General features: G+C 37.9%; 1 protein-coding gene across 27 annotated transcripts in view; it reads left to right on the top strand.

Moving 5' to 3' along the window:
• Window positions 1-13,272, top strand: part of DOCK9 (dedicator of cytokinesis 9) — a 286,115-nt gene that overhangs the window by 183,648 nt on the left and 89,195 nt on the right. For all 27 annotated transcript variants that reach the window (XM_036893860.2, XM_057494438.1, XM_057494436.1 and 24 more), the window contains exons 14-21: window positions 1,933-2,015; window positions 2,563-2,685; window positions 9,323-9,402; window positions 9,482-9,669; window positions 9,788-9,853; window positions 11,045-11,137; window positions 12,394-12,517; window positions 12,874-12,995. In XM_036893860.2, coding sequence (XP_036749755.1) covers window positions 1,933-2,015; window positions 2,563-2,685; window positions 9,323-9,402; window positions 9,482-9,669; window positions 9,788-9,853; window positions 11,045-11,137; window positions 12,394-12,517; window positions 12,874-12,995 — 879 coding nt within the window. The remainder of the gene's footprint in view (window positions 1-1,932; window positions 2,016-2,562; window positions 2,686-9,322; window positions 9,403-9,481; window positions 9,670-9,787; window positions 9,854-11,044; window positions 11,138-12,393; window positions 12,518-12,873; window positions 12,996-13,272) is intronic.

Genomic DNA, 13,272 nt, shown 5'->3' with positions numbered 1-13,272 from the left:
CAAAAGTCACACACCACTGTGGACTAGACTTTACACTCCACACTTCCTGGAGTGAGCATCTGTTAAAATCTGCTGTTCCTTCATTACTTATGGAATGTAAAACTCAGCCATGTGTACATTATTCCATGTATTCACACCTCCAAAGCATTGAATTAAAGCAGAGATTAAGACTCAACCATCTTACATCAGAATAGAAGTTTTGGCAGAAATATTACTGAGGGATGCTTTTATTCTGTATATGAAGATTTCTCTTCATGTTTCTCAGTGTAGTCTAGAATGTTGTTTGGAGTAAATATCCGTTTTGGAGGAAATTTGTATGAAAAATCTCTGTAGATATCTACCATGAATAGATTTTTTTTTTTAAAGGAAAAAAAAACCCCAAAGGACAAAAATGAGTTTCTCACTCTGACTTTCACATACCTATGTTCCTTCCATTTGCGCCCTCAGGAAGTCTTAAGAGCTCAGTGCTTGTTGACTACAGGAAACAGTGAAACCTATAAGCCTTGTGTTTTAGCTTTAAATTTTATGCAAATGCTGCACTTTACTCAGCAGCATAGTCATTATTGTTAGAATTAGAGAATGTTTAAGTAATACTGGCCCTCCAGGAAGGGAGCCATATACCCTATGACAGCGTACCCAGAGCCCCCACGTGAACATACCCCACTTGACAAAAGGGAAGGACTAGGTCAGTTCCCAACATTTATTTCAATCAAAATGCATTTCCCAGTTCTCTCCCAAAGGCAGCAATCCCCATAGCATTATTATTATAGTAGAATCATAGTGTTTTGTAGCTGGAAGGGATAATGAAAAGTTCTAAAGCCAAGCCTTCATTTTTCAGGTGGAGGAACTGGAGCCCAGAGAGATTTAATGGCCTAGAGTCACATAGTTGGTTTCAGTTTGACTTAGAGACAGATGACTGTCTTCTTCTGAGTCTTCTAGATGAGCACTCTCAAACCTGGCACACCCAGATCACCAGAGGTCTGGTCAGAATGCAGGTTCTGAACCAGAAGGTCTGGGGCAGGGCCTGAGACTCTGCATTCCTAATAGGCTTCGAGGCTGATGCTGTAGTTGGGCAGCACATACATTGGTGCACAGGTTCTGGATCATGTTTCCCAAAATTTGTTTGACTTTGGTATATTTAAGTAATGTAAAAGACCCTTCAGCACACCACTCTGACTCCAGATACATCAGACTTTGCATTGGTAACAATGCAGTATGCCAGTGTCATCTTCTTTAGCAGTAGGGGTATATTTGATTAATAGGTCTGCCATGCATACATCTTAGGCCAAAAGAAAATCTGCTTCACTGTACCCCAGAGGCTTAATAAGTCAACCTTCAGCAAGCCAAACTTAATTATTAAGAAGTGAAAATAGTAGTAACTTATACTTAGAAAGCAGAAATACAGTGATTAAAAACCATGGCCTAACTTAAGTTAGCAGTTAGCACCTATACTGTCTTAATAATGAATATTTACCCTGCAAACTATGGGAACCCAGCCAAGCTGGTGCATAGTAGGAGCTATAAAAGCTTAGTGTTTTCATTAGTGTTCTCACTTAAACTCTAATAATGCTGTATATTTTGGTATGAATACCAAGTATTAGTAGTTATTAATACTCAGTGGACTTATAAAAATAGCAGCTATTCATCTCAAATGAAAGCCTATGAAATGGCATGGCTCTTGCCTCTGAAAAAAACATTTTAGAAAATAAAAGACATTTTGGAAACAGTCCTCATTCTTTGAAAATCACTGCTAGAGAAGGTTTTAAACAGTATACTCTGCACTGAATATAAACTCAACCATATTCATTACAGGAAAATGTGTGCTTTTCTATGCATCCAATACCATAATAAATATGTGATTATGTTCTTTTGTTCACAATTCTCATGTCAGTGGGATGCAGTATCTCATGACTTTATTCTGATGTCTTCAAGGTTGCTCAGAAGGTGCTGAAGAATGCCAAGCAGGCATGCCAAAGACTGGGGCAATACAGAATGCCATTTGCTTGGGCAGCAAGGTAAGGGGGACATCTTTTATTCCTTCAATATAGGTATAGGTGTTGAGATACCAACTGACCCATGTATTTTCCTTTGCCCAGAGACACAGAAGATGTAAATGAGTAAAGTTAAGAAATAAATAAACCCCATATCTGAATAATCATTTATTAGAATCACAGAAAGGAAAGATGCTGGTTGGGGCACAGCTATATTGGAACTGGCAAAGTGAACAGGAGGGTTTATGGCAGAGTTGGATTCCAGGTTCCGGCCACATGTCTCCAGCTGGGAGCAGGGCAGCAGCCCAGATCATTGTTGTTTGTGATATTTACTTCTTAAGCATTTGCCTATGTTGTTTCCTAAGCACAAGCCATTTGCTGGAAATGTTTTCTATGTAAATTGAATTAGTTGTGTTCATCCTCATAAATACCTTTCATATTTTTAGATAATAAGATTGCTGTTGCTATAGCCAATGGAATAATAATTAATCTTCACATAGAAACTAGAGTTAAATTGTGGATTTATTTTGGTCTTTTGTAAACTCAGTTTAGAAATACTTTGCTATTTCAGGACATTGTTTAAGGATGCATCTGGAAACCTTGACAAAAATGCCAGGTTCTCTGCTCTCTACAGACAAGACAGCAATAAGCTATCCAATGATGACATGCTCAAGTTACTTGCAGACTTTCGGAAGTGAGTAAGGTCTTACTTACTTCCACCCCTGAAAAGAAGAAGTGTTTGGTAGGAAGGGAGGAGGTGGGAGCAGTCTTTTAAACTGTTCTAGGGCATGTTGGATGAGTGTGGGACTTTACCTCATGTCCTTGGGAAGGAAGGACTTAAAATAAGAAGAGTAACCTGGTTCATTTGAATTGTACAAGGGTGTTTTTGGTGATGCTGTAGGGGTGGGCCTAGGAAGGAAGGAGACAACTGAGGAACCTTTGGAAAGATTTGGGAAAGGGCTCAGCAAAGCCACTGCAAGTGGAAGTAGGAAGAAGAGAACTAATTCAAGTCACAACAGGGAGGTGCTTTTACTGTATCCGGGTTTCCTGACTGGGTGTTAGTGTTGGGAGAGAAAGAGGTGGGTGGTGCTCTCAGATAATAGCCACCAGGTTTTGACTAGCATGGTGGGGTGATTCATGGTATCATTAAGTATGGGCGATGGGGGAAAGGATAATAGCCTATATAGTACTTGCTGTTTACAAGCATTGTTCCAGATAATTTCCTATTACGGAGGGTATTGGTTTCCTAGGGCTGCTGTAACAAAGTACCAAATGGGGTTGCTTAAAACAATGGAAATTTATTCTCTCACAATTCTGGAAGCCTAAATCAAGGTGTTAGCAGGGCCACACTACCTCAGAAATCTGCGGGGAAGGACCCTTCTTTGCCTCTTCCAGCTTCTGGTGGCCTCCGGTGCTCCTTGGCTTGTGATAGTATCACTCAGTCTCTGCCTCTGTCCTCACAGGACTGTCTTCCTGTGTGTGTCTTTCTAAATTTCCTTCTTCTTATAAGAACATATCACATTGGATTAGGGTCAAATTTAGTGACCTCATTTTCACCTGATTATATCTGCCAAGACCCTATTTCCAAATAAGGTCACATTCATAGGTACTTCTCTTGGGGGACATAATTCAACCCCTAACAATGTGGTAAAGAGAGGTTAAGCAATGGTGGAAGTCATCCTAGCTGAGAATTGGTTCTTACCCATGGCTCTTTTCTGGGGCTCTGTCATAATGAGGTCACTTCTGAACTCGTAAGACTAATTTCCTTTGCTAGGGACATAGGCTTCAGAATTTTTCTGGGAAAATTCTGGGAATGTGAAAGAACTGAGAGTATTATAATGAAATGAAAAGAATGGCCAAGAGCCAGCTGCTAACTACTCTGTATGACAGGAACCTTTTAGTCTTATTTTTTTATTTGAAAAAAATGCATATTGAAGTAAATATCAATTTGCCTAGAATTCAAGAGTGGCTGTTCAGCTTAACTTCATTTTTACCTTTTTTCTTACTTCTGTCTCTTTTGATTTTTCAGAATTCTGAATAGAGCCATAATTTGCCTCTCTTAAAAACCTTTACTTATTTAGAGTAATATATTGTAACACAGTAATTATTGTCATGTTTTTATTTGAATTCTGGGAAACTTTCAGCCTTGCTTATAGAATAAAAGTTTTGGTTTTTTTTTAAGTCCAGTTACCTTTAGTTGAATAGATTATAATTTTCCCTCACTAGACTTCCATGCAATTCTGAATAATCGTGATGTAGGTCCATATGGACTCCTTTAGGAAGGGGATCACACTATATGGTTAAGGAGAAGAAAGCATATATGTATGACCCCATTTTTTTAAAAGAAAATATATATTTCATCTTGTTATAAATGAATAAACAGATAGGTAAATGGCTAGCTAAATGGAAAGATACGCATAAAAATTGTCATATAGGATATTCCAAAATGTTAATCCTGGTTATCTCTGATAGATGGCTTCATAGGTGACTTTTCATTTTCTACTTTATAGCTTTCATGATTTTACATGGACATTTTTTTAAATATAAAATTTAACTTTTATATTCTGACAAAACAAACAGTGAGGTTTTTTTATGTGATGGAGGTTGGAAGCCTGTGTCAGAAGTTAATTCCTAGGATGGCTGGCTTGAGACTGACCCCCTGGTGGAGATCTTCCCAGCTCACGGCTCTGGCTTCCTCCATGGAGGCTGGAATAGGGACTTGACAGGGTCTGTAATCAAAAACTGATCTGAGCGGAGAGCCGGTGGTCAGGTAGCAAAGAAAACAGCCCTCCGATGGTTCAGAGCACAGGGCGTATTCTCCCCCCAGGCCAGGCCTTCGTGCATGTGCTCAGGAGCAAGAACTTCATGGGAAGTGTGCTCCACATGGCCAGTGAGAGACTTAGAAACCTGAAAACAGAGATCTGATGCTGTCAGCATCAGAAGATGTAGCAGCATTAGGGGGCCACTGTCCTCAGTAAAAATCTGAAGAAATGCCCCTATGTTCATCCCAGCACAGTTAGGGAAGTTTCATGTTTGTTTGTTTTTTAAACCTTAGTGTTGCTCTTTTTCTTCTTTATTTTTGTCATAGTTAATAATCTTCTGTCAGTGGCCTGGATACCAGCTTTGATCTAAGCTATTGTTTCTGTTCCCGTGATTGTCTCAAAATGTCATTTAATAATGGATGAGAAAAATTTTCTCAAGCTGCCTTGTCTATAGAAAATAGTTGCCAAAGCTGATAAGTAACTTTCCCCCTTTCCTTTGCAATAATTACCAAGGGATATGTTCCAAAGTTTAGTAAGAAAACAATTCTGTCAGATGGATGGTATTGCTGACATATATGCTCCAAGAAATATTTATCTAAGAAAAGGCACAAGATTTTACACTTAACTTGATTTACTAATGGTGGTATTTTTTCTTACATCTGAAGGGAAAGTATAAAAATAGAACATTTTCTTTAAAATGTACATCTTTTTTAATACTACCACATTAAGTAGCTTACTATTAGGGATTTTGTCAGAGACTTACCTGTAGTGTCTATTTGTACCTTTATAGTCTTTGTCTCCAAGTTTGACATTTTTACCTCCATTTTGCTGTAGTTGCACTGTACAGAAGCAGGTGGGTTTGCTTGCCTTCCTCTGAGTCTGCTGTACTTTTTCACTCTACCATGCTTTGCCCTCTGCCTAAATTGTGTCCCATTCTGCTTTTGTCTTTCCAAGGGAACTCTACTTACCTTCCAAAGCCCAGGGCATAACTCAGTCCCGTGTTGGAGAGCTGGGACAGGACACTTGGATTCTCTGCTTGAGCCTCCTTTTTTTTTTTTGAGAGGGCATCTCTCATATTTATTGATCAAATGGTTGTTAACAACAATAAAATTCTGTATAGGGGACACAATGCACAATCATTAATCAACCCCAAGCCTAATTCTCAACAGTCTCCAATCTTCTGAAGCATAACGAACAAGTTCTTACATGGTGAACAAGTTCTTACATTGTGAACAAGTTCTTACATAGTGAATAAGTTCTTACATGGTGAACAGTGCAAGGGCAGTCATCACAGAAACTTTCAGTTTTGATCACGCATCATAAACTATAAACAATCAGGTCAAATATGATTATTCGTTTGATTTTTATACTTGATTTATATGTGAATCCCACATTTCTCCCTTATTATTATTATTATTATTATCATTATTTATTTATTTTTTTTAATAGAATGCTGAAGTGGTAGGTAGATGCAAGATAAAGGTAGAAAACATAGTTTAGTGCTGTAAGAGAGCAAATGTAGATGATCAGGTGTGTGCCTACAGGCTAAGTATTAATCCAAGCTAGACAAGGGCAACAAAACATCCATGGATGCAGAAGATTTCTCTCAAAACAGGGGGTTGAGGTTCTAAGCCTCCCCTCTGTTGATCCCCAATTTCTCACCTGATGGCCCCCCTGCGACTGTGCCTGTCTTAGGTTGTTCCTCCCTTGAGGAATCTTACCCGTCTCTGGCTAACCAGTCATCTTCTGGGACCATACAGGGTTGAGCCTCCTTTTTTTTAAGGGGATATCTTAATGACCGAGCCTCCTAGAACTGTGGTAGGGAATGAATGAAAACGCGTGTCAGTGTGATTTCTGTCACTGTGAATGCTAGTAACATATATAGGTGACAATATCTACCAGAGTTTTGGCTTCCTGAGGACAGGAATCATGTCTTGTTTATATTATATCTGTGGTGCCTAGTATAGTGCATATTGTATCACATTGAAAGCACTTGGTAAATTCTTAACTGTAATTTCTTATAGATTTGAGTTCAGTGATTTTGTTTAAACAAAAGTATCTCAGATTTATTTCAGCCACATAGAATTTTTTTTAAGTGATACCAAAGTTTTTAGGAATACTGCCTTTTATAAAATACAGTTAGAAGATTGGACTAACCATGGAAAACAGACCCAAGCGTGTCTCTGCTGCCAATTAATCACTTTAAGGAGTCAATACAGGAGGTGGAGAAGGAAGGAACAGGGTGTAGAAAAACAGAAGTAAGGACACTGAATCTGGTGGCATGGGATGACTGCTAGTTTATGATATCATTCCCCTTCCCTCTGTGGGAATTGTTGAGTCAACAGGCATATAAGGGCACTGGACTGCTTAGTAGATAACAAAACATCTGAGGAATCTTAAAAACAAGAGTTAGAAATTTATCTAAAGTGGGAACAAAACCAAATGCCAAATCTGTTGGCCACTGAGCTTTAATGTTTCTTGGCAGTGTTCTAAAGGACATGATTAACAGGTGGCTTATGAAGGGCCACAAGGCAGCTTTTTGTTTTCTAGGAATAAGTCATGTCATGTTGAACTTGTCATTCTAACCACATTTCTGCTTCTCTCTTTTTCATTGCTAAGCTGGTACAACAAAGGAATGAAAATCCTTTGACAAGTGTATATTCCAAGATACTCTGTGAGCAAGAGAGAAGTGTAGTATACATGAGCGGAACAGTTGTTCAGCTGCTGGTATAACCAGGTGCCAGGAAGGGTGATGAGTAAACTAGTCTCCATCTGGCGATAGGCCTCTCGAGGTTTGAGAAGGAGCCTGTTCTTGGCAATATTCTGTGCAGTATCTTCATCAGTGACTTTTATGAGATATTAATAAGCTGAGGAAATGTCTCATAACATAAAGTTATTAGGAATATCTAATACATTGCATGTTAGACTCTGGATTGAGGAGGGTTTCGATCAACTAGAAATGGCTAAAACATAAAAAGATGAAATTTCATCAAGACAAAAGTGAAATCCTGTTCTGAGTTCCAAAAACATGACTGTGTAAATATAGGATGGAGAGATGTAGCATGATAATAAAGCACATGGAAAACGATTTAGGAATTTTAGGTGATTGTAAATTTAATTTACATCCCTAGGGTGGTGTGGCTGACTAAAATAATAGCACTTTAGCTGCATTCGTAGAAGGGTATTTTGTTCAAAACCAGACAGCTATTCTACCTTTTTTTTTTTTTTTGTTAGATCAGGATTTCTTTTTATTCCTTGTTGGTTTAAAATGGCTAATCAGAATAAAAAATAAAAGGCCCTCTGTCTAGAGGCTGGGGTCTCCCCTATTTAGAGGTTAAAAGCCAGGTATCCCCTCTATCCAGCACCATACTGAGGTGGACTAAGGGGTAACCCCCAAGGGACAACTGGAGGGGCCTAGGTCTGCCACTCCATCTCTACATCCTGTTTTTGGCATGTGATGAAAATATTGCTTTTTGCATTCTTCTCTCCTGGCCTTGGATTTAAAAATAATGTTAACTATGAGTTGGGGGAAGGCTTTGAGGACCTGAAGAAGCCAACCTTAATCCTTCACCCCCAAGAAGGGGCGCTATCCCATATTGTTTCTGGAGCTTGGACAAGCTCTTTTTTCTGATCACTCCTGCAGTTCTGGTAAAAAAAAAAAAAAGAAAAGAAAAATGTCACTTTTCTTCCCATCTGTGTCAGACTGCAGTTCTGGGTGCCATGATATAAACAGGGCATTCTTTGAGGAGAGAAATGGCATTGGAGGAAGGTGTGGAAGGGTTCAGAATGGAGGACTTCAGAAAAGTGTGTGTGTGTGTAAATGGTTGAAAGGTGTAACACAGAGGAACATTAACTAGGCCCCTTGATGAGTAGAAGGTTCAGGGGCAAATTTTACCATGCTATGAGGAAGAACAATAAAAGTGTCGACAGCTATGTCAGAGGTTTCCCTGTCACTAGTAAGGGTTGAGGCAGTGGCACTGCTTGTTGGGGACGTCACAGAGGAGATTTCCGTATTGAATGGAGTCAAGCCAAATACAGACACCAAACATTTAGTTGAGTGCTTATTTTGTATTCAGCATTTACTAGCCGCTGGAGCCTGAGAGACTTCCAGTTCTGAATTTTCATGATGCTATGAGCCAAGAATGTATGCTGAAGATGGAGTGGTTCAGGAGAACTTTATAACATTTTGCTGATATTCTTACCTAGACTCGTGCTGTTCAACCCAGTAGTCACTAACCATGTGGCTGTTGAGGATGGCAGTATAATAAGTCCACGCTGAGATGAGTTGTAAGTGTAAAATACTCATCTGGTTTCCAAGAATTAAAATGAGTTTTTTATACTGAGTACATATTGAAATAATAATATTTTGTACATAGTGGGTTAAATAAAATGTATTCTTGAAACTAATTTGACTGGTTCTTTTTCACTTTTTTTAATGTGGCTTCCAGAAAGTTTAAAATCACTTTTGTATTTCATATTATATTTCTCTGGCAAGTGCTACTCTAGAATTTATGTTTTAGAGCTAACTTAACTTACAAATGTTTTATTTTTCTCTTCTTTTGTTTGTAGACCTGAGAAGATGGCTAAACTCCCGGTGATTTTGGGCAATCTAGACATTACAATTGATAATGTTTCCTCAGACTTTCCTAGTAAGTATAAGTTCTATGTAATGAACAGACAAATATTTACTTGGTTTTTACTTCAATTTTTTGGTTTTGAATTTTTCAGATTATGTCAATTCATCATACATTCCCATGAAGCAATTTGAAACCTGTACTAAAGTTCCAATCACATTTGAAATAGAGGAATTTGTGCCCTGCATACCAAAACACACTCAGCCTTACACCATCTACAACAATCACCTTTATGTTTATCCTAAGTACTTGAAATATGACAGTCAAAAGTCTTTTGCCAAGGTGAGTGCAAAGATTGAGATTTCATTTTTCATATTAAGCTCTCTTAGGTTTTGGCTTCTCATATTTTTTCATAAATATTTATTTTTATTTGTTCTCTTTTTTTTCTTTATTGTTTCAGGCAAGAAATATTGCCATTTGCATTGAATTCAAAGATTCAGATGAGGAAGACTCTCAGCCTCTGAAGGTTTGTTTTTAATATTTGTTCACATTTTTCAATTTTAAAAAGGCAGTTGCATGATTGTGCACAATTTAGGGAATTTAGCATGTTTTAATTAATACAAGCACAAAAATATGACATCACGATGTATAACCATGCGTGCTAAATGTTACAGAATATGGAATAATTGAAATCTTGCTCCTAATTGACTATTTCTGTTTTGTTATTTTCTTTAGGGATGAAGGTTTTGTATGCATGTTCAATTCAGTTAAACATATCATATACCTACTATGGGCCAAGCATTTTGTGGGTGCTAAGAATTACATTAGTAACACTGATAATAGAAATAATGATAATGATAAATTGGCATTTATTAAATGTTTATTATAGTATATTAATAATAGGAGTAGTAGATTATTGGTTATGTTTATAGAGTACTTATTATAGTGCAGGCTCTGCTCTTAGAGCCTTATAGGTATTAAACTCCTTTTATTCTCAGAAATCTTTAGAGTTAGATACTATTACTATGTGCATATTTTTTAGATGAGGAAACTAATGCACAGAATTTAAGTAACTTGCTTAGGGCCATACATTATTGTGGAGCCGGTGTTCAAACCCAGGCAGCCTGGCTCCAGAAACCAAATTCTTTACTGTAACTCTGTGAAAAAAACTTTTCAAGAAGGGACAGAGACAAATAAGAATACACTATCATTTGCCTTCTAGTCATTCATGTTTAGTGGGAAAGACAGTCATGGAGAAAAAGCTCCTGGAACGCAGAAGGTACCAAAATGGACAAAACTGAATAATTGGTGTAAGAAATGCTAAAGGAAGAGTTAAACATGCAGAGGCAGGAGTTAGTCATTTCTTGAAGGATGCCCAAGAATTCGCTTGGTGCTCACAGAAGGGAAGGTCATTCAGACACGGATTGTAAAAGCAAAGGCTTGAAAGAGAGCCGGCAGCAGGAAGCAAGTCTTTGTCCAGAGCTACAGCATGGAGGGTGGGAGGGGCATTGGGGAGGATGGCAGATGAGCCGGAGGGTCCTTGGACTCAGCAGCAAGGGGGCTTGTGGGTCTGGACACTTGTTGGCAGAAGAAATCCATTGGAGGTGGTTATGTTAATATGCTGTAGGAATGCCGCTTTCTTAACAACGCATCTGAGTCTAATTTCTTATACTATTAATTGAATGCTGGTGTTTCTCTTTATTAACCCTTATTTTAGTGCATTTATGGCAGACCTGGTGGGCCAGTATTCACAAGAAGCGCCTTTGCTGCGGTTTTACACCATCACCAAAACCCAGAATTTTATGATGAGGTAAATGAGGTTTTCACAGGAAAACCCAGTTTAACCAGTTTTAAGGAAAACCCTTAAGTTCTTTGCTTAGTAAAGCAAAATTCAAGAGAAGCTGCATGCTATACTGAAATTACAGTGATAGAGCTAAATGTTGAAGTATTTACATAATTTTTCTAGTTATAAAATTAACACTTATTGTAAAAAATAAAAACTTAGAAAATATAAGTAATATAGAAAAGAAAATGTAAAAATCCCTCTTCTATTACTACAACAATTAACATTCTGACATATTTCCCTTCAAATTCATCTTTAAGTATAGTTAAAATTTGTTGGGCCTAGGAATCTTCCATTCTTATTACTGGGTTTCCTTATGTGGAGGAATAATGTGGTTCATTAAAACTACTATATGAATTCTACTTTTAAGTGTTCTACTCTGGTTTTTCATCATGGCTTGGCTGTGTTATGTTAATCCAGTGGTTTTTGTCATGTGTTTTCCAGTTTTCCCTAGAGTCAAAATACCAACCCTTCTATTAATGGTCAGTGAATATCTTAGTCTGTTTATGCTGCTATATAACAAAATACTGCAGACTGGGTGGCTTATAGCAGATATTGATTGCTCACAGTTCTGAAGGCTGAAAGGCTGAGATCAGGGTAGCCAGCCTGACAGGGTCAGGGCGGTCTCCCATCACTGTCTCTCCAGACTTCTTGTATCCTCACATGGTGAAGAGAGCCGGGGAGTTCTGTAAGATAGCTTATAAAGAATATTAATCCCATTTATGAGGGCTCCACCCTCATGACCTAATTACTCACAAAGGCCCTACCTACCACATCAGCTGTGGGGTTAGGATTTCAACATGTGAATTTCAGGGGGACACAAACATTCATAACATAGCAGTGTGTGAAGGATCTATTTCTTTTTTTTTTTTTCAGATAATTATTTTTTATTGAAGGGTAGTTGACGCACAGTATTACATTACATTAGTTTCAAGTGTACAACACAGTGATAAAACATTTATATACATAATTCTAGGTTCCAGCTATCACCCTACCAAGCTGTTACACTATCTTGACTATATTCCTTATGCTATACATTACATCCTGGTTGCTTATTTATTTTACCATTGGAAGTGGATCTATTTCTTTTTAAGCACAATTTACAGTCTCTGATTTCTTTGACTAGTTTAGAGACCAAATGTGCACTGGGTGACATGTTGTGTGACTTTTACTGAGAATTGTTTTGGGATATTAGAAAGATTGTTATTTTGTCTTCCCTGCAGATTAAAATAGAATTGCCCACCCAGCTACATGAAAAGCACCACTTACTGTTCACATTCTTCCATGTCAGCTGCGATAATTCAAGTAAAGGAAGCACAAAGAAGAAGGATGTTGTTGAAACACAAGGTTTTAAATCTCATCATTTCTTTGATTGTTCATAACTTACATATGAGGTTCTTAAATTTTCTTTTGATTCTGAATTCACATCCTTTTGCAGAAGAGTTTTTAGATGAAGTTTGTGATGGTAGCATGAGTGGCCTCCATGTGTAAATCTATGTAAAAGATAATTTTAGAATTCTAAACCCAAAGAGGCCAAAGTAACATTGTAGACAATGTTCTGCAGAAACTATATCCAGACCCTTTTCAATTTCTTACTCTGATTGATATTCACAGTTCCTAAAGAACAGGCAATTTAGTAACATTTGCTTTCTTTCATGTTTTGGTACACTTACAGTGAATATTTTTGTTCTTTGTTTCAACAGTTGGATATTCCTGGCTTCCCCTCCTGAAAGATGGAAGGGTGGTGACTAACGAGCAGCACATTCCTGTCTCAGCTAATCTCCCATCTGGCTACCTTGGCTACCAGGAGCTTGGGATGGGCAGGGTATAGGACTTTACGGTTATCCCAACCCCTTCCAAAAACATTAAAGATCAATTAAAACAGGAATAGCACAAAGAAAGTATGCTGTATTTTTGCCAGTCAAAAGATTTTGGTTTTAGTTACTCATTTTCAAGTAAACTTAGGCCATTGGAGGGCAATGCTGTTAACAGTTATGACAATTTAGAATAATAGTTTGGGCATTTTATGAGCCTCAAACTGGCAGTGTCTCAGTAGGGAAATGGAGACTTTGTAATACAAGATAGAGTAGGAATTTGTCCCT

Source organism: Manis pentadactyla, chromosome 17, assembly GCF_030020395.1.
Source record: "Manis pentadactyla isolate mManPen7 chromosome 17, mManPen7.hap1, whole genome shotgun sequence".
NCBI classification, from domain to species: domain Eukaryota; kingdom Metazoa; phylum Chordata; class Mammalia; order Pholidota; family Manidae; genus Manis; species Manis pentadactyla.
This window is presented reverse-complemented; position numbering and strand designations above follow the sequence as displayed.